The sequence below is a fragment of the Neophocaena asiaeorientalis genome, unplaced genomic scaffold (assembly GCF_003031525.2).
Source record: "Neophocaena asiaeorientalis asiaeorientalis breed wild unplaced genomic scaffold, Neophocaena_asiaeorientalis_V1.1 scaffold91, whole genome shotgun sequence".
Taxonomy (NCBI): domain Eukaryota; kingdom Metazoa; phylum Chordata; class Mammalia; order Artiodactyla; family Phocoenidae; genus Neophocaena; species Neophocaena asiaeorientalis.
The window spans coordinates 7,369,434-7,391,432 of record NW_020173198.1 but is presented as its reverse complement, the minus strand read 5'-3'; the positions used below and the strand labels follow the sequence as shown (position 1 = coordinate 7,391,432).

At 40.3% G+C, this 21,999-nt stretch overlaps 1 protein-coding gene across 1 annotated transcript in view; it reads right to left on the bottom strand.

Moving 5' to 3' along the window:
- The window catches only part of DNAH3 (dynein axonemal heavy chain 3), a 191,099-nt gene that overhangs the window by 164,411 nt on the left and 4,689 nt on the right, over positions 1-21,999 (bottom strand). Inside the window, exons 3-12 of the mRNA XM_024744485.1 lie at positions 21,668-21,902; positions 18,817-18,889; positions 18,376-18,550; positions 16,364-16,553; positions 14,701-14,896; positions 10,521-10,646; positions 9,140-9,335; positions 7,256-7,435; positions 2,921-3,057; positions 107-212 (exon numbers count right to left, since the gene is read on the bottom strand). Coding sequence (XP_024600253.1) covers positions 107-212; positions 2,921-3,057; positions 7,256-7,435; positions 9,140-9,335; positions 10,521-10,646; positions 14,701-14,896; positions 16,364-16,553; positions 18,376-18,550; positions 18,817-18,889; positions 21,668-21,902 — 1,614 coding nt within the window. The remainder of the gene's footprint in view (positions 1-106; positions 213-2,920; positions 3,058-7,255; positions 7,436-9,139; positions 9,336-10,520; positions 10,647-14,700; positions 14,897-16,363; positions 16,554-18,375; positions 18,551-18,816; positions 18,890-21,667; positions 21,903-21,999) is intronic.

Genomic DNA, 21,999 nt, shown 5'->3' with positions numbered 1-21,999 from the left:
TACAATGTTGAGCACAGTATATACACTAATGAAACACGCTGACTACTCAATGGATTGTCTGTAGCACATGTAACCAAGATACGAAATGTCAAGTGGCATCTCCTACCATCACAAAATCCTCAATTTCATGATTTTCTTTCAGGAACGCAGTGATGTTTTGCTCTGCAGTGTTATCCAATAAGTCATCATACTTCTTGTATACATTTAAGTATCTTCCATATTGAAGAGCATAAAATCAAACATACAAATACAGGTCACCAAATCAGATTAGTCAGAGTGGCAAATGAAGAGATAATATCATAAAAACCAGCCCAAATCACGAAAGAGGAATATAACGTGGCAAAATAGAGTGAACTGGGAATTCAGAACTTTAGCTTCAAATCCCAATTTTGCCACTTCCTAGCTGCATGAACTTAGACAAGATATTTCTCTTTTTCAAAGATCAGTGTCCTTAATTTTAAGTGGAAATGATAACAGCTCACTGGATTGTTGTAAAGCTGTAATAATATATATTTAAAGCAATTAATACTATGCCTAACGTACAGTAAATGTGCAATAAACATTACTTCCTATCCCTCCTTCCGGTTTTAAAATTCTACATCTAAATTTTAAGATGAAAATTTGTAACTAATGAACCTAAAGTCTATTGAATAGAATTAAGTTTCCCTCTGTCTGTTGTCAGATGAGGCAGAAATGGCTGGACAGATTTCCCCCAAATTGGAGGATGTTTGGGGGATGCTCTGACTTAAAATAAGTTTGAATTAAAATAAGGATGACATGGAGTAAACAGAATTAACTTTGTGGGGCCCAGGGGTATACTTCCAAGAGCTGGCTAACACTTCAGAGACTCTGAAACTGAGAGACAAGGAGAAGCCCATGGAACTGTCAGTATAGAAAAACAAACTATATGTATAAGAATCAACAACAGGGAAAACAGGTTTCAGATAGATGACACCAGATTAAGTTCACGAGGGCAGAGCTTTCAAATCTGAGGCCCTGGTTTTCAGAATAGATTGGCAGCAGTTCTCAGCTGGGGGTGATTTTGCCCCCAGGGGACATTTGGCCATGTCTGAAGACATTTTGGGTTGTCAAACTGGGGAACACCCTACTAACAGGTAGAAACCAGGGATGCTGCTAAACATCCTACCATACACAGGACAGCCCCTCATAATGCAGAATTTTCTGGTCTAGTCTTCTTGCTTCCCTTCCTCTTTTGTTCTCTTCTTTTGTGATTTGATGACTATCTTTAGGGTTGTGTTTGGATTGCTTTTTCTTTTTTGTATCTATTGTACATTTTTGGTTTGCAGTTACCATGAGGTTTTGACATAGCAGTCTCTCTCTCTCTCTCTCTCTCTATATATATATATATATATACACACATATATACATATATACATACAAGATTGTTTTAAGTTGCTGGTCTCTTAATTTCAAATGTATTTCCAATATCTTGCACTTGTAGTCTCCTCACGATTGCTGGTTTTGACATATTTGTGACATTACATTTGTGTGTGGATGATTTCCTACTTTTATTGTATGTTTGCCTTTACCAGTGAGCTTTCCCTTTCGTAATTTTATTGTTTCTGGTTGTGGGCTTTTCTTTTCCACCTAGAGAAGTTCCTTTAGTATTTGTTGTACAGCTGGTTTGGTGGTGCTGAATCCTCTTAGCTTTTGCTTGTCTGTAAAGCTTTTGATTTCTCCATCGAGTCTCAACGAGAGCCTTGCTGGGTAGAGTATTCTTGGTTGTAGGTTTTTCCTTTTCAACACTTTAAATATATCATGCCACTCACTTCTGGCCTGAAAAGTTTCTGCTGAAAAATCAGCTGATAACTGTATGGGGGTTCCCTTGTATGTTATTTGTTGCTTTTAATATTTTCTCTTTGTTTTAAATTTTTGTCAATTTGATTAATATGTGTTTCTCCCTGGGTTTGTCCTGTATGGGACTCTCTGCACTTCCTGGAATTGAGTGAGTGTTTCCTTTCCCATGTTAGGGAAGTTTTCAGCTATTATCTCTTCAAATATTTTCCCAGGCCCTTTTTCTCTCTCTTCTCCTTCTGGGACTCCTACAATTCAAATATTGGTGCATTTAATGTTGTCCCAGAGGTCTCTGAGACTGTCCTCATTTCTTTTCATTCTTTTTTCTTTATTCTGTTCCGCAGCAGTGATTTCCACCAATTGATCTGTCTTCCAGCTCACTTATTCATTCTTCTGCCTCATTTATTCTGCCATTGATTCCTTCTACTGTATTTTTCATTTCAGTTATTTTATTGTTCATCTCTGCTTGTTTGTTCTTTAAATCTTCTAGCTCCTTGTTAAAGATTTCTTGCATCTTCTCAGTCTGTACCTTCACCCTGTGTCTGAGACCTTGGATCATCTTCACTATCATTACTCTGAATTCTTTTTCAGGTAGATTGCTTATTTCTACTTCACTTAGTTGTTCTTCTGGGGTTTTATCTTCTTCCTTTGTCTGGAACATAGTCCTCTGCCATCTCATTTTGTCTAACTTTCTGTGTTTGTGTTTTCTGTTCTGCAGGCTGCAGGACTGTAGTTCCTCTTGCTTCTGGTGTCTGCGCCCTGGTGAGTCAGGTTGGTCCAGGGGCTTGTGCAGACTTCCTGGTGGGAGGAACTGGTGCCTGCCCACTGGTTAAAATCCATGAATTTCTAAATGCCAGAACCTGTCTGGTGCCATGGCTTTCATATAATAGAGGTGAACCTGTTATTTGAATTGTGGCTCTCCTATCTATTTGCTGGAAAGTTATCGTTTCCTTATCTGCAAATAGGGCTAAATAGTAACACTGATGTAAGTAAACATTGGCTACTCTTATTCTTTCAGGTATGTGGGAACAGGGATCATTTATTTGATGACAGTTAGGAACTCTAAACCAATGCCAATGGCTAAGTTACAACTAAACCAACTTACTTGTAGGGGCCAACTTGATTTTTCTGAAATACCTCGAAAGTTTGATCCACAAAGTCAGAAACCAGTTTTTCATCAGCATTAACAGTTCCAAGAATCAGATTATATCCTTTCAACTCTGGGAACAGGATAGATTCCACCTAAAGAGGAGAAACCACTTTTATTTTTTTTTTAAAGATTTATTTTTTGATGTGGACCATTTTTAAAGTCTTTATTGAATTTGTTACAATATTGCTTCTGTTTTATGTTTTTTGGTTTTTTGGCCACAAGGCATGTGGGAATCTTAGCTCCCTGACCAGGGATCGAACTCACACCCCCTGCACTGGAAGGCAAAGTCTTAACCACTGGACTGCCAGGGAAGTCCTGAAACCATGTTTAAATGTCACAAGACATCCACAAGACACAAGGAGGAAGATGACACCAAAATGTAAAGTCTCCTGCAATGCACTCATTTCCAGGGACATCAGCTGCATTTCAACTCTATTTCTCCTCTGATGGTGATGGAATCACCCCACTGTTCCCTTTACCTCTATTCTCTCTCCTCTTCCTCTTGTTGGATTACTCATCTTTCAAATTCTTGCTCCTTTGAACTCTCATGTCCTTAGAGAGTCCCCCCTGGGCCCCCAGGGGATGTTAGGTTTCCCCGCTTAAAGTTCACATTCTAAATTTATCCCACTTGGCACTCAACATAATTGTAATTAAATGAATGTGTAATGAGCTGTTCTGGGTTTGTCCTGGGATATAAATACCATGAGGGTCTGGATTGTATCTGACTTCCTCACCATTGTGAAGGGCCTAACCAGAGCTTGGCACATAGTAAGTGCGCATAAACATTGTGTAAGTGGATAAATACTACAGTGGTACCCCTCCCCACCACCAAACACTTTCCTCTCTAATGAAAAGCTACTAGAGGCATGGGTTCCAACTCAAACTCTGCCGCTAGCTATGTGACCTTAGGTAAGCTACTTTCTCTGGACTTTAGTTTTCTCATCTGAAGAAAGGGAGAGATGTACTAGATTCTTCTCTCAGTTCAGGAGAAAAAGCTATGTCGTTATGATCTGAGGCACAAAAAGTATTTTTCCTGAGAATTCAACACTCCAACTTCTTAATGGCACATGTGTATCTCTGAGAATGTTCTCAGTTGCATGACTCATGCAAGCTGCAAGTCCTTGTTGGGGACCCATTGCCTTCCACTGCTCTCCCGACTAAGAAAGATTTTAGTGATCTAAGAAAAGACTCTTCAGAGGGCTTTACTGAGTTATGAGTTATATGCCGCTGATGAAAACGCATTGATTTAGAAAGGGGGAAAAGCAAGTGCAACTGATCTTTGTCTTCCCTCTTTGGACAATCCAAAGGTTTTTAAACCAGTGGAGAAGCAACTTCTTTGCTGTAGCCACACTGTAGGCAGTGTTTGAAAGCAGGATATGAGTGAAATGGCTTAGGGCAGCACAACTGGAGCATTCAGGCCTTGCAACAGATCATAGGTGGGCAGGATAAGGGATTAACTCTTGGGAAAAGTCTTCAATCGAAAGAACATTTTAAATGTGGCTGGTTCTCACTATGGAGAACAGTATGGAGGTTCCTTAAAAACTAAAAATACAGTTACCATACGATCCAGCGATCTCACTCCTGGGCATATACCCAGAGAAAAGTCTAATTCAAAAAGATACATGCACCCCAATGTTCATAGTAGCACTATTTATAACAGCCAAGACATGGAAGCAACCTAAATGTCCACTGACAGATGAATGTGGCCTACACACACAGACACACAGACACACACACACACACACAGACACACACACAATGGAATATTGCTCAGCCATAAAAAAGAATGAAATAATGCCAGCTGCAGGAACATGAATGGATCTAGAGAATATTATTCTAAGTAAAGTAAATCAGAAAGAGAGAGACAAATACCATATGATATCACTTATATGTGGAACCTAAAATATGACACAAGTGAACTTATTTACGAAATATAAACAGACTCACAGATGTAGAAAACAAACTTATGGTTACCAAAGGGCAATGGAGAGGGAGGGATAAATTTGGAATTTGGGATTAACAGATACACACTACTATATACAAAACAGATAAACAACAAGGACCCACTGTATAGCACAGGGAACTATATTCAATATCTTGTAATGCCCTATAATGGAAAAGAATCTGAAAAAGAATACATACACATATATGTATAACTGAATCATTTTGCTGTACACCTGAAACACTGTAAATCAACTATACTTCAATTAAAAATTTTTAAAAATACACCTGTAAAAAAATGTGGCTGCTTCTCTTATGCCCCACAGAGCAGTCTGTAAAACCGAGCCAAGAACAATAGTGCTCTTTCCAGGTAATTATTGTTACTATCTGCTTATCTCCATGGCTCTCTGATCCCAGACTTCTTGGTTTTGTCATTACCTTCAGTGCTTTCTCCTGTATACTTCTCCAACTTTGGCATTTCCCTGGCACTTTGAGTTAGAAAATTCTCCCATCAGGAGAGAGACTGACCAAAGCAACTCCATTCCATAGGGGGAATATATAATTATATATATATAATTTTACACATATATATATTTATATATATATAATGTGTTTTATATATCTATATAACGATTATGAAAGTAATGCATCCACTGCTAATGCTGTTTTAAATTCTGCTTATTGCACTTTCAATTTTATAAAATCCTTATCTCATCCAGCTTCCTTTTATTTATGTCTCTCATTCACCTCTTTTCATTTCAGTCAGTATTACAGATCCATGTTTTTCTCAGTTTTTTGCTAAGGCAAATATTTTCTAATATTTACTTTGGTTTCCTTGAGTAACTTTCTCACAAATATGCTTTCCTTTTGCACCTTGAGTACTACTTTCAAACATCTCATGCTGACGTTTTTTCCAACTTTTAAAATTCATCTTTAACCATAAATAAGACAGGACTGATAGGGGGTGGGGTACTGTCTATCTGTTGCTGTTCTTAGATATTCTTCTTAGATATTCCACCTGAGGGACTATTCTTTTAAAATGTCACTACCCAGATCAGAGATAATACAGTGTGAGGGGTTCAGGGAGGCAGACTGTGCTATGGGCATCTCTAGATGGAGAATTCAGATCCGGGGCTGCTTTTTCTCATAGTCTAATAGAATCATCAGCATTTACTTGGGCCTAGCTTTCAAACCTGCTACAAACTGTGACCTATGACTATGTCTTCTTGGCATTACAACCCACTGAATCTACTACCAGCCCCTGCCAGGCTGTTAGCAGCAGCAGCCACATAAGCCCTGGGCTCTCCCAGCCCAGCTGCTCACAGACACTGCTGATCAACAGCAGTGAAGGGGAACTTGAGTGGTATGTACTTTAACTGTCTCCAAGCCCCACACTTATCCTTCCAAATTACAGGGTCTTCTCTTTCATTTCCTTCCTAGGGATACTGATTGTAGGAGAGCTGCCCACGTTTCTTCCCCCTCTGAACATCCAGTTTTCCTGTTAGTTTGACTTGGTTTGGTTCAAAACCCCCAATTTAGAGTTCTCTGGTGAAATCAACTGGAACATGTGGCTTCACATGCTTCCCTACAAAGTCCAACTCTAATCATGAGCTCTTAGAACCCTCTAAGCACAGCGCTGCAAAGAGAAGAGTGCTTAAGAGCATCCAAGCATCATACATAATGCATGGGGAGGGAGGGAGAGGGAGGGATGGGGAGGGGAGAAACACCCCGCAAGTGCCTTCCCTATATGGGGCTGGACACCGGCCCTCTTGCCACACCAACCACCCAGAGGGGGCAGAAGATGGAATGCCAAAGAGTCACACTCATGTGGGTGATCCTGCCCAGTTCTAAAAGTCTGCTAATAACTGCCTGTAATCTGATAAGTAATGTCACCCTGGAAAGGAAACTTGGAAAAGGGCTTAGGCCAGGAAGGGAAGCTTTAATCTCTCCCCTAGAAGCCTACAGTGAGTTAAACAAACAAACAAATGGAAATTCAAGAACTAAATTAGATATAGTCTTATGAAAATTCTTGGCAAAGTACACGGCAATTGATCCATCATGAATTATTAACCCAAGATGGATATGGCTTGGGACACATCTGCCCTTTTGAGGTTGGCATCATGTGGGGAACTCTACTTTCTCACAAAGTAACTCTTAGTGTCCTTGTTAATGGGATGTGTGGACATTTCTTTAAGGCCCAAATCCTCTTTCTGGGAGTGAAGTGGGTGTACTCAGGATATATCTCCCAAAGTATCAATAAAACCCTACCTTGTACAAGCAGCCATTTTAACTATATTTTATTCAATATGTGAATAAAAATACAAATGAATAATTAAGTGAATACTATACCTTGGGAATCCCCCTAGAGTTCTTAATAATTTCCAAGAAAGAGTTGTGTATTAATTCCCAGCAGTCATCAAAAGATGGATTAAAGACAATAATGGGCTCATTGACTTCAAGCTTGATCATGATCAGCTGAGGTATAAAGAACTCCATCTCTCGGTAGGGCTCCTCGAAATCATTCCCATCCTTCAGGAGACATAAGATATGGAAATTATTATAAGATGGAACCTTCTAGAATCAAGGGAGTGAATCTTACCCATTTATAGTACTACATGGGCACCAGAAAAGGAAATGAAAGGTACCATGCACTGTTCATATTTAAAATAAGGGCAAAGTATGGCTTAGCCCACCTGAGTTCACCCTCTCCCCCTTCTTCAAAGCTTTGATTCAGTATGTTTACTTTGCTTGGAAATTCCTTTGTCAGTATTTCCAAATCCTCCCCATCCTTTAAATTCAGCTCAAAATCCCCTCCCCTGGGAAGCCTCCCTGTTCCCCAGCAAGAAACAATCTTCCACTTCTGAACTTCCATATTTCCACTTCCTTATGGTATTTTATCTTTCTCTCGTGAGATTTACATGCACATCTTCTCTACACTAAACTTAAGGGCAGGATCTGTCTCTGATCCATCTATGTCCTCCAAAATACCCAAAATATCATTTAGTACGTCGTAGGTGCTCAATAAAAATTTGTTGACTGAATCCACAAGTATAAATTGTTTATCTGTATACCTCACATGAAGTTGCTAATTAGCATATAGTATAGTTTAGACACTAAAATTGTCAACCTTCCTGCAGTAGAAACATTGGTGTGGAGATACTTCTAATTCCCAACACAGGTTAGTAACACAAAATACCTTTCATCAACTACAGTGCCTAATGAAACTGGCATGGGGCAGCTGTAAAGTACTTGTCCAAGTAATTGATTCTAGAGATATCTGGATTGGTTTAAGGATTATTGATAAGCATTAGTTGAATGCCTACTATGTACCAAAGACCCATAAATTTCTTTCTTTAAGATATATGAAGACATTAGTTTTCCCTTTGTGTGGAATTCTAGAGTGAGACTTGTTCCCACATCTGAGTTTCTTCTGCTTAGCCAGCAGATGATTACAAGGACAGGTATAGAGTAGTCCACTGTAGAGTGCTAACAATGCAGTCTAAATTCAACAGCGTTGGTTCTACGTTCTTTTGAGCAAAAGGGCAATTGTTCATTTTTACTCTATTTGTAAAAATGCTTAGAACTTAACCTTTTCTAACAGGCAATTTTAAATTTTATAGCTCTTTTTAAGATAAAATGGCACATAATATAAAATCCAAAAGAATATTCCTTGATCTCCCAGGTTATCTAAATTTAAGGGATGCTTTGAAAACCAGGACTTAGTGTTTTAGTTTTTATCTAGACTTCACTGAAGTAGTTTCATGAAAGAAGTTATTAGGTCAATAAAGCCTTTTGCTTTTAGAGGTACCCTTTCAAAGACTGAAGAACAAAAGCCAATATCTGCAATGAACACACACAACACTCCCTAAATATCAAGCCAAAAATTGATAACAAACCGTTTTCAACGCCTTCTTTTAATAGAGAGGATGAAAAAGTGACCACTCCCTCTACTGTAGGAGGTATGCATTCCATTTTACTCAATCTTGCTTTAAATTTTCTTAATTTCTCTAGCTCTATAGATTTTTACCAATATAGTAGGAGGTAATTATCTCAGGAAAGGTTTCTGTGTGTTTAAATAAGTCATTTTTATAAGCTAATAATCACCTGATATGTGTTCAAATCAAGAATTTTACTTTTTGGCTTGGCTTACAGCTGAGGACCTTACATGACTGAATCCTGAGTCTATCTCAGTTGATTCCACTCCAAAGGGTCTACTGCTGGTCCCCTACATACCTTGTGTATCAAGAAAAAGGAAACGAGGTCCTTCAGAGACTTAATAACCAACTCCCTGAGCTGGAGTGACATGAAGGATGCAACAGAAGCAAAATATTCCTCAATGCGACGAGAGGAGCCATAGTCACTCTTGGGAGCAAAAAGGACCCACTGCTCCTTCTGGGAGACAAAAAGCTGGGCACAGGTGGGGATCCATCTGTAAAGAAAGCAGGGCGTCTAACTAAGAATCTCTTCCAAGCTCCAAGAAGTCCTCTCAGCCACGCCCCACTCCCCACAACAAGGCAGATGGCTCCTTTGCCGTTAAGCAGCTTTGCAAATTGGTACTTTCATATCCCTGGCCACTTCACCTGCCAACATCCCTTTCTGGGGAAGACAGTAATAAGATTTGGATTGAGAGGCTATTCTCCCATTAGCAGTACCCAAATGAACAGCCCTGCTGAAAGAAGAAAGTGTCTATAGTTTCTTCATTATATTCAGAGATTGGGGTAAAGGGGTATAAGGAACTGGAATGTTCTCTCCAACTTCTCTCCCTGGCGGATGTCTGTTTTCTGATTGAGACTTTATAGGGGGAAAGAGAAAGAGGAGAAAAGGAAGGAAACTTGGGAGGAGAAACTCCAGTGTGGCAGTAGCTGCTCAGAAGTTGAGAGCAGAAAGCAGAAAACTGAAAGAAGAAATGGATGCCTCGTTGTTCCTTTCATCCTACTTCCCCCAATTTCTAATTCCCAGTGGGAACCACTGGCATTTGCACCCTATCATTTCTCTTTTCTGACTGCTAGAAAAGTACTACTCTAACAGTCAGAGAAGTACTGGTAATGGTCATAGTTGTAGATGTAATAATTATATTTAATAGCTACTACGTGCCAGCTATTGTATAAACATTTTCTCTGATAATAAAAACCCGTTGGTAGGTATTATCACCATCATCTCACATAAGGGAATTTCTCTGGCTCTGGACACAGTCCTGCATGCATTTGCAAAGGAAAAAAGAATTAAGTGACTAAAAACTCCCATCCGTGGAACCCTGCAGGTATTTATCTGGGCCACCTGAACACAAGTCATTTACATGCATTGTCCTGTAACCCAGCAAGGCCTACAGGATTTCAGAGGGAGGGAATGGAAGTGGTACTCTCATCGAGGAATGGTAATGAGAGAGTTTCAAAAAGGCAGAGGAAGACGAGGAGTGAGGGTCAAAGATCAGTGTACATGAGGAGGCACAGAGGCTGTCGGGGATGCGAACATGGGAGGAAGAGAACAGAGGAAGATGTCAGTGAGAAGTCAGCAAAATCTGTGCACCCCCCCAGGTTGGATACGTTTTCACTTCACAGAGTTTTTGATCTTTATGATACTGTGATACAGCCCCATTCTGCGGCCAGATACTGACTTGTTGAGAAGAATTTGGCGTGCTTCCATGCAGTGTTTCTGGACGACATCCTGATATTCGTGGGGCTGCAGAGGTAATTTTCCCGCCAGTAATTCTGCTGTTCGAACAAACCTGAGGTCTTTAAATCTGCAGAAAGAGAGGGAAAAACTTCCTAAGCTAAGTAGATGCTTTATAACAAACTTTGTATGATGGGTTCAAAGGAAATATATTTTCATTTTTCAGTGAGAGGAGATATAAACAGATTAAAATGAATTATATCTGAAAAATCTGGGAGTCTGAGGAGGGAGTGGATAGTTCACAAGAACTCTTGCAAGGAGTAGATAAACTCAGCAGGTATTACTGAGCCTTCCTATGTGTCCTGCTCCGGGTAACCCATCTGGGGAGTGGGATTTTGACACTGACCTGGAATTTGGCTGGCTGGGAACTGGGATATCAAATGGACAAATCAAAGCTCTTTCCAGCAGTGAAGACACAGAGGACAGGGCAAGCAAAGCACCACCTTCATGATCAAGTGGGTTCCACTCAATCCTCAATGTGGCCCCTGGGTGAGCTACTCAAAACAACTTGGAGGTCCACTTTGGTCTGAGCCCAGAAAACCCTATAGACCTGCCCCCGACAGCTGACAGGCTCACCGAGACACCCACAGCAACCCTGGCACAGTACCTTACATAGTACGGGTACTCAATAAATATTTGTTAAATGAACACATGAATCTCTTCCTGCCCTCTCTGATGATAATCTTACCTTCTATTTCTCTCAGATTAATGGAGGTTCTGCCCTTTACCACACTCCGCAAGGCCTTTTTTAGCTTACAGGGCCACCATTTCTCTTCCTGACACCTATTCATTCATTTATTAATCAGTCTTTTAAATCATCAGTGCCTACAACTTCCCAAACTAGATCTTTGCTCACTTTCTTAGCTTGCCTCAGTTCTCATTTCTCATTTTCATCATCCACCGTGATGACCCATTAGGCACTTTCCCTCATCCTTCTAAAATCCCGCAGTCTACATTTCTATTCCTTTTTGGTGGAGGTGGTGAACTTAGTCTTCATCTTGTCTGGCCAGTCACAAAGCACTGCTAGGGGAGAGCAGAATTTGAGGACCTCACTCTCCACACACTTTGATACTCAACTCCAGCATGGCCCTGGTCACAACCTGATAACTATGTTACTCATCTTTAGTTCAATCCTAAAAAACTTCCCACAATGGCCAGAAAAATCTACTCTTTCTTCAGATCACGACCCTCATTCTGGCCCCTAAACCCCTCACCCTTCACTGATCACTAGGTGACCTCTTAAAATGTTTAAAGCTAAATGCTGCAGGTCATATAAGAATATTTTTCTGTAGCATTTCCTTAACAAATCTTTCTCCTTGATGATTTTTTGGTTCAGCTGACAAAAACCTACATGATTTTGGTTCACTTTTGTGCCTTTGTTGCCTATATAATCTTCTTCAGGGAACCATGAAAAGCAAGTGATAAGAATCCTTCTTATAGTAGAAGCTATATGTTCAATAATTTGTCATCTTCACTATATGATCAAATTAAATTCACGTGTACATCCTCTTGGTACTGAACTTCTGGCAATTTTACCAGCCCTGTGACTGACTTTCTTGTTAATTTCTAGGTTAATTTATTTTTTGAGGCCATAAATATGCTTGTAGTTAAAGCAGTATTTTCATTTATTGAACAGCTACTGGATGCCAAGCACTGTTCTAAGCACTTCACCCAACAACCCCATGAGGGAAGTGTTGTTATAATTCTCATTTTGCATATAAAGAAAGAGGGGTCCAGAAAGATTAACTTCCCCAAATCACACAGTTCATCAGGGACAGAGCAAGAACCAGAACCTAGGCTGTCTGGTTTCAGAGCCCACTCTATAAATTATTACTCTTCTATAAATTATTATTATATACTTCTGCCTCATTAAAAAATTACTTTTTTCCCCCAATGTCCTTACTAGCACCTCTAATGCCTTAGAAAACTGAATTCAGTTCAAAGAGGGAATGTGTTTATTTCTTATCATTGGTGGGCTCTGTCCTAGGTTGACCTCACCTGCAATTCCTTTTTAAAATACAGGTAAAACTAAGAATGTGAAAAAACAAGTAAGTTATCCAAGTAACGAGGCTCTCCAAAGACTAAACACATTCACAGTTATAGATCCTCCCCAAACAAAATATTTGGGCTACTGATTAAGTTCACCCAATCAAAATTACATAAACCTACCGGCCTCTAATTTTTCTAATAAAAAACCCAGATGGTGGCAGCTCATCATTTCATTAGCCTGCCTGCCTTTGGTGAACTCTGGTGGCCTCGTTCTCCCACCAGGATTCACACCCCTTCTTGAGGGGTTCATAAAAAAAATCAGTCTTTCTTCCTAGCAATTGATGAATGGATAAACAAAATGTGGTATAGCCATAAAATGGAATATTATTCAGCCACAGAAAGGAATGAAGTACTGATACATGCTTCAATATGGATGAATCTTGAAAACATGATGCTAAGTGAAAGCAGCCAGACATGAAAGGCCACATATTGTATGATTCCACTTATATGAAATATCCAAAATAGGCAAATCCATGGAGACAGAAAGCAGATTAATATTGCCAGGGGCTGAGTGAAAGGGAGAAGAGAGGGTGACTGCTAATGGGTACAGGGTTTCTTTCAGGGATAATGAAAATATTCCCAATATTTTCAGGAAAGTTGCACAAATCTGTGAGTACACTCAAAATTACTGTATTGTACACTTCAAAAGGGTGAATTTTAAAGTATGTGAAAAACAATTTAGAAAAATGAAAGAGAAAAAAAAGTGGCTCCTGCCTCCTCTGGACTTCTACCAATACCTGTCGCAAACTTAGTCACTGATGAATATAACTGAGACTACTGTTTGCCAACCCTGTGCTGGCCCTGAGTTACATAAAGGAATAACCTCAAAAAACTAAAAATATACATATAGAGTTGCCATATGATCTAGCAATCCCACTCCTGGGCATGTATCCAGACAAAACTATAATTTGAAAAGGTATATGCACCCCTATGTTCACAGCAGCACTATTTACAATGGCCAAGATATGGAAACAAGCTAAATGTCCACTGACAGATGAATGGATAAAGAAGATGTGGTACACACACACACACACACACACACACACACACACACACACACACACAATGGAATATTACTCTCATAAAAAAGAATGAAATAATGCCTTTTGCAGCAACATGGATGGAACTAGAGATTATCATACTAAGTGAAGTAAGTCAGACAGAGAAAGACAAATATCAGATGATATCGCTTATATGTGGAATCTAAAATATGACACAAATGAACTTATCTATGAAACAGAAACAGACTCACAGACATAGAGAACAGACTTGTGGTTGCCAAGGGGGAGGGAGAGTGGGAGAGGGACAGAGTGGGAGTTTGGGGTTGGTGGATGCAAACTATTATATGTAGAATGGATGAACAACAGGGTCCTACTATATAGCACAGGGAACTATGTTAGATAAACCTGTAATAAACCATAATGGAAAAGAATATGAAAAAGAATATATACGTGTGTGACCGAATTCCTTTGCCATACAGTAGAAATTAACACAACGTTGTAGATCAACTATACTTCAATAAAATAAATTCTAAAAAAGAACTTGGAAAGGAAATAAACAAAAAGACTCAAGCCCCCATACATTTCATAGGCTAGAGAGAGTCAAAGTCGTAAACATATAATTATCATTCAGTGTGATACATTTCATAATGGAGGTCTAATTAACACCTACTGGATACTTACATCAGGCACTATTCTAAGTACTTTGCATGTATTAAATTATTTATCCCTCCTACCAACACTATGAAGTAGGAAGTCTTATTATCCCAAATTTAGAGATAAGGATGTTACTTATGAAGCAGCACAGTTAGAGGCGGACCTGAGTAGGCTGGCTCCATGTGAGTGCTCTTAACCAGTATGCTCCAGTGCCTACAGACAGGCACTGGGTGCTGTGAAGGCACAAAGGAGGGCCACTTAGCCCTGGGTGGAGAGTTGTCACTTGCTGTTCATACTGCACTTTGGGTCTGGGATGTTTGTCATTTTACTTCAAGGGCAAGGCTACTCCCACATAAGATGATCTCTTATGTGTGAAAGCAATCAAGAAAGGGAAGAAAAGGGACAGGAAGCACTTCTTACTCAGTAACCCACAGCTGTTTCAGGCTGAGCATCATGGGGTTCACTGTGTGCAGATGGTCCTCGTTCCACTTCTTGGCATTCCTATAGACACTGTGCCAGGGCACAGGGGCCCGGATCACTCTTTGAGGAAATGCTCGGGGGATGCTCTCGATGAAGAGTCTTTTCCTCTCCATTGGATCCATGAGGATGTAATCAACTATAACCAACAGGGCAAACGCTTGTTATTAAGCAGGGACCTTGAACACTCTGTGCTCTTAGCGTCAACACTTTAAAGGTAAATGTGCCTCTGTCCATTTACACTTGGAAATGCTCCCTCATTTACAAGGTCAGTGGTAATCTCCTGGGTATAACTAAATTGGGTAGGTTCCACTCTGTTGGTATATGAGATATTTCAGGGAAAGAGGAATATAACTTTACAGTCTGGAGTACTTCGAATCTGGAGTTGAGTCCTGTTAGGATATCTAGCATTATGCATATCAGTGAATTAGTATTTGCTGATACCTCATTACTCATTAACTGATTTCTCACACCAAGATAGTTACATAAAAAATAAACACAATGGATGACATCAGATACCTATGAATGGAAATTTAGAGGCCAAATATTTCACGTGCTAAGGATTGGCAAAAGCCTCACAGAGGAAGTACCATTTAAGCTGGGTCATAAAGAATGAGTAGGATTTTGTCTGAAGGATAAGAAGTGTAGTTCCATGACTTTTGTATAATATACTCAAGGTGCTGTGAGTCATTCTGTGGCAGAAATAACAGGTACAAGTGGTAGAGTTCAAGGTGGTAAGACTGGAGAAGTAGGTTGAGGCTGAAATTTGAAGGGCTTTACATGTTTATCCTTATAAGTTTGGTTCTAGCCTATAGCAGACAAGGCGCCATTACACTGACACCATTAGAAGGTTAATTAAGAAATTAAAAATAACAATTTGGTAAGTATAGCTGTGTTCCAGATAAAATGCGAAGTTGGGGAACTAATATGATCACCTCTCCCCTTTGATGTGTTTCTCACATTATTCACCATCATCAAACATTTCCCAATGACCTACTGTGTGCACAAGACATGGGGCTAAATATGAAGGGGAGGGAGGATTGATGATACATCAGCTAATGTCTAATAAGAGAGCTGAGACCCGTAAGAAAGACAATGCCAGTGTTAAATAACCGTAGAGAAACAGTGGCACGGGAGAAGTTCCAAAGTGGGATGAGTTGAAAGTAGAAACAAGAAGTGCTACGAATGCAGAGGATGGATTCATCACTGAGGGTTGCAGAGATCAAAATACTTGAGGGAAGAGGCAGGTCTTGAACTAGATTTTAAATGTGAGTAGGCCCCTACTTCTTAGTGTTGCTACTTAGAGCAAGTAGCACCTGAGTAGCACCTGCAACACCTGGGAGCTTGTTAGAAGTGCAGAATCTTGGGCCTCTCCCAAACTCTACTGAATCAGAAACTACACTTTAACAAGATCTTTAGGTTAGATGCACATTAAAGTGTGGTAAGTACTGGTGTGGACATGTGTGATGGTGGCAGGGAGCATTTGGATGAAAAGTTAAACAATGTTTTTGGCATTTTCAGAGTAACCAGGGTGAAGGACTGACAGTGAGAGGAAAGAAGGTGCCCTCCACATAGGAACCCCTGTCCCATTTATGCCCAGCCTTACCAATGCTTTTCATGAGGCTACTGTAATAGTCATTTTCCTTCTCCTCCACAAGGACAGTCATCAGGGGTTCCAGGAAGGGACTTGTCAGCAGTGTGTTAGAAATCAGCTTTGAAATCCGAACCATCACTTCATCCTCCTCAGGGGCAATCATGTCTTTTTGGACTCCATTGGTCAAATAGTAATAGTATCTCTTCCGTAAACAAACCACCAACAAGAAAATGATCATGATCAATTGGCTAACTGTGCCCACTTGCCCACATCTGTCAGCCACCAAGGGACCCTGTTCATACAGCACCTATCTCCATCCTTCACTCGCTCCTGGGCCTGTGACTTCACACTCATTGCAATACATCATTGGCGAGTATTCCCCATGACTCTGGAGGAGTCAAACAAAGCCAGAGAGATCTCAGTGTGGTATAAGGAAGGACTTGTCAAACGCCATGCAGATAGGAACAGTGGAAGGAGGACTGAGGCCAGGGATGGAGGTGGCATTATCTGGTGAGCTTTAAGAAGAGGAATGACAAGCTCCTCAAGTGGACTCAAATAATTCACCCTCCTCAACAACAATGCTCCTATACAAAGAAAGCACTTGATCCTGTGGCTTGTAGCTGTCCATGGGGAAAAACCCCCAAGCCTGAGTGACACTTAGGAGTTAGCTCTTCTAATCCAACCATGGGACTTTTGAGTTTAGAAAAGCCACACAAACACAGGAACTGAACAAAAATGCCCAGTGGGACCTGGTGACGTTAGGAAGTTTGGTTTATTTAGGGCTTGCCTCTAAGCTGCTAGATGGCTGAGTGGCTCTGGAAATGAATAATTTCAGATGGATAAGAAGCACAAAGTATAGGAAAGGGTTTGAAATCAGATTTGACCTTCAGTGCCAATTGTCTGTGGTCAGAAGAGGCTGAGCTTACATCTCTTCAACCTTAATACAGGACAAATTCCAAACTTCCCTCATTATAAGAACTGCGTGGGGTGAGGAGAGAGGCTCCTGTTAAATGCAGATTCATAGGCCCCCTGCTAGGGCATTTGGGATTTGTTAACAAGCATCCCAGGTGATTCTTATTTTCAGGCAAGTTTGAGAAATGCTGTGTAGCTCCTAAGAGCACAGAGATGTCAGTATCAGCCAGACCTGGTCTAAGTTCTAGTTTTGCCTCTTACTGACTGTATAACCTTGAGCAAGTTACTTAATCAGTCCCCACCCCAATTTCCACAACTGGACAATAGGAATAACCATAGTCCCTAGGTCTTGAATGGGGTCAAGCATCTAGAGGGTTTAGCATGGAATTTTGCTAATAGCACATGCTCAGTTACTATGGGTTTTTATTATTAATCATTTTACTATACACTATAAATTCGCAAGCTATTTGTTCTTTTAAGACAGGGGTTGGAAGCTCAAAAGTCCACCTGGGACCAAGCAGGTAATGTTACTAACTGAAAGTTGGCTGTACATAAGAAAGTAATAAGGAATTGTGGAGACTGACAAACCAGAGAATGTATTTCTCATCTAAAGGAAGTGGCTACTGTTCTGCTTCAAATATTTTAATTTTTTCAAGAGAGGTTAGAAATCTAGCTTATGTGAGATTTCCTCTATTTTCAAAACACATCTATAGGCCAAATTCAGCTTATGGTAGGGTTGCCGGATAAAATGCAGGATGCACTGGGATATACTTATACTAAAATATTATTCATTGTTTATCTGAAATTCAAATTTAACTGGTGTCTTGTTTTTTGTTTTATTTTTGTTTTTCAAAATCTGGCAACCCCAGCCTATGGGTCACCATTCCGCAACCTACATTCTACGAGGACCCAAAGGCACGGATTTCTAAGACTTACTAGAGCAGAGAATTCAGGCATGCACACCTTCATTCAGTAGTCTGTCATGGGGTCTGGGCTTCAGTATTTTTAAAAAATTCCCTAGGTGACTCTGCTGTTTTTCTCCAGTTTAGAATCACTGAGATGCCAAGAGTAATACTTAGCAAATTGAGAGAAAGGAGGCAATAAGAATGTACCTCCAAGTCTGATTCAGTTGGTTTGGTTTCTTGACTTTCTATTTCCATCTCCTGCTGTAACATCACATCAATCTGTTCTTCTGGACTCATTGGTCTGCTTCCTGGGAGGGTCAAAGATGTCACCACCTCCGTCCTCATAGGTAAGGAGGTTGAGGTGCTGCAGGCCAACCTCGTCCTGAAAAGTAGACACAAGCTCAGTCCTTGGTTCCATGAACACCTCATAGGTTTGTTAGCATTGGTTTTGCTTAGTTGGCTAATTTATTTTTATTTAGAGCCTCAAAAAATTGGATTAAGAGGACTGTTGGGGAAAAAATACATGAGTAACTAGGTATCCAGGAATGCTTTAAAGTCAAGAAGCAGAGCATGGCTTTCAAGAGGCCACAGCCTTCTTCGGTTCAGCCCAGTGTCCTGCAATCCCCTGTGCCCATAGGGATACCTTACCCAGTGAGATCCTCTTTGTCTTTGGGGGAGAACTTCATTTTCTTCTTGTTAGGCTCTGATGAGCTTTTATTTGCTAGAACAGTAGAGAAGAAAGACATCAGTGATGAGCAGTGGCCTTGGGCGGTCCTCTGTCCACAGGGATGCCAGTCTCAGGGTAGCGCAGGAGAACACTAAGCGGGGTGGACTTGGTGTGGTGGGATGACGCAGGTGATGTGGGCCCTGTACCACGAATTACCTGTGTGACCCTGAAGAACTGACCATCACTCCAAGCCTCAGCTTCCCCAACTGTGAAATGGGGATGAGCATACCTTCTGTTATCCCATACATTGGACAAGTATTAATAATTGCTCAATTCACTCCCCAATCCTATATGCTCTATTTTCTAAACATCAGGTGTATTACTGCTTAATATTTTTCTTTAAATAGATTCAGACTTTTAAATCTAATATATTTATTTTAAAGGAAATATTATGATTATCACAAGTAGAAAAACCAGTATCATTTGCAATAAATATAATTATTGCAAATAGAAAAACTGATGTCATTTGTAATAAACAGAAGGTATTGCAATAAATATCATTTGTGATAAATAAATTCAACAAGTAATATAAAACTCCACTATTAAACTTTAACTGGATACTTGCTTAAGATTCTAGCCTAAGGAAACTAACATGTCATAGAGACATGTTAAAGACATACTAATATGAATTTGACATTTTGAGGGAATCAGAGGATTGAAGACTCTTGGTTAAGATGTATTTTGAGTTTATACTTTAATTTCCTCAACCTACTCCAAATATAACAATAATAGAAAAAATATTCTTTAAAATTAAAAAGACAGTGCATTGTTCGAAAAGATGCTCTTCTGTGTGGACTAAAAATAAACACATTGTGAACTAAAAGTCTTAAACTTGGCTTCTGGCTCCAGAAGCAGGCAGAAGTAGTTAGGTGTTTGATACTTGGGGGGAATAACAGAACCCAAAACATACCATGATTGTGGGGACTGCAGGTAGGCTCACAGCATGAAGCCAGGGCTGCCCTACCCAAGACACGCCGAAAAGACAGCAACACTGTCATGCAGATAAAGCACTTGTTATCCTCAATTCACATGGTGGCCACAGAGAGCAAAGGCAGGCTGGTAATATCTAGGCCAAGCCTAACTTTGCCTCAGGGACCAGATCTACAATCCCCAAACATCACCTTAGGACAGGAGTCCTAAGCCACCAATATAAGATCTGGTACTAATTTGGGGTCCAAGATGCCAGATGAAGGCATAAGGGAAAAAGGCAAGATTTTAAAAGGTATGTCAAAAGAATACACTGTTTGAGTACATTTATATGTGAGAGCAACCAAAACTAACCTATGGTGACAGAAATCAGAAAGTGGTTACCCTGGGGTGGGATGGTGTTGGGTAGAGGAAGGAACTGATGGGAAAGGAGCACAAGGGAACTTTCTCTAGTGATGGAAATACCCTATATCTTATTTGGGTGGTGGCTATATGGTGTAAACAATTGTCAAAACTCATTGAACTGAACACTTAAGATCTGTGCATTTTATTGGATGTGAATTATACCTCAACCAACGGGGAATGCATGTAGCAAGAAAGGGAAAAACTCTCAATATAAGTCTGCAAACTAAAATCCCATAACACATGAGAAAAACCAATACTAAGAAAGATAGCAAATAAACTCAAAAATTGAGGGACATATTTACAAAATGGAAATGATACAGCAATACTAATAATTCTCTAAAATAAATGTTTAAGATCCTCCAAGTGATTGATATTGGAAGGGCTATGTCCATGAGAATAGAATAATAAATTGGCAAGTGTGGTCCTCACAAATAGAACCAATTAGGAAATCTGAAAATAAAAAGATACTGTCATTAAAACAAAACCCATTCATTAGACACGTTAAACTCAAGACTGAACATAGTTGAAGAGCAAATTAGTGAGCTGGAAGATATATTTGAGGAATTCACCGAGACACAGCAGAGAGGATAAAGAAAACCATGATAATGAGTTTGAGACAGCAGGCAGATTGAAAGTCTCCAACACACCTCTAACAAGAACTACTAAAGGATATCCTTAAGCAGATATAGGTGTACCCAGTGGGACTAAACAAATTAATACATATAAAGTACTGTGGTAAGCAGCTTCCAAGATGGTCCCCAAGGATCCTCACTTCTTGGAATCATGCCCTTGTGTAATCCTCTTAAGTGTGGGCGGGACCTACCAACTCACTTCTAACAAAGAGAAAATGGCAAAAGTGATAGGATGTCACTTCCAAATTTAAGTTCCAAAAAGACGGTGGTTTCTATCTTGCTGGCTCTCTTCTCTCTCTTGCTCTCTCTCTCGTTCCCTCTAAGGGAAGCCAGAAGTCATATTTGTGAACTGCACTATGTATATAGGCCCATATGGTAAGAAACTGATGTTTATGGCCAGCAGGCAGTGGAGGATGTGAGTGAGACTGGAAGAGGATCCTTCCCTAGTTGCCTTTCGATGACTGTGGCCCTGGCTGACACCTTGATTGTACACTTGTGAGAGATTCTGAGCCAGTTAAGCCATGCCCAGATTCCTGACAGAAACTGTAAGATAACAAATGGTAGTTGTTTTAAACTATTAAGTTTGGGGGCAACTTGTTATGCAGCAATCAACAAGAAGCACATGGAGCAGTGCTTGGTATATGGTAAATGTCATGCTAGCCATTACAATCATTCCCATTTTAGAGACGAGGAGACTGAGGCTCCATGAGGTTACCCAAAGTAAGCTGCAGCAAAAGGTGGAGCCAGGACTAAAACCCAGGATTAGAAATCTCACTCCAAAGCCCTATTCTGAGTGGGTATGACACACAGCCAGAAATACCTAATGGCAGCCCCTGAACAATCTTCTCCCTGGGGACACTGATGGTGACGGGCTGGTAGACCTTCAGCAGGTCCTTCAGCTTCAGGTCCTGGGCCATCAAGGAGTAGTTGTTGGCAATGGAGTTGCTGGGTCCACAGTGGTGGTGCTGCTCTTTGAAGGGTGCAGCCAGGGTCCATGATGTGCGTTGCATCAAGGGTGGGTAAAAGCTGTGCGACATGACTGTCTACAAGGGAAGAAATGCAGAGTGACACATGATGAGGGACATCACTCAGGGGGCCTGGGCTCCTTAGGGCCAGGCTCCACTCACACTGAGACTCATG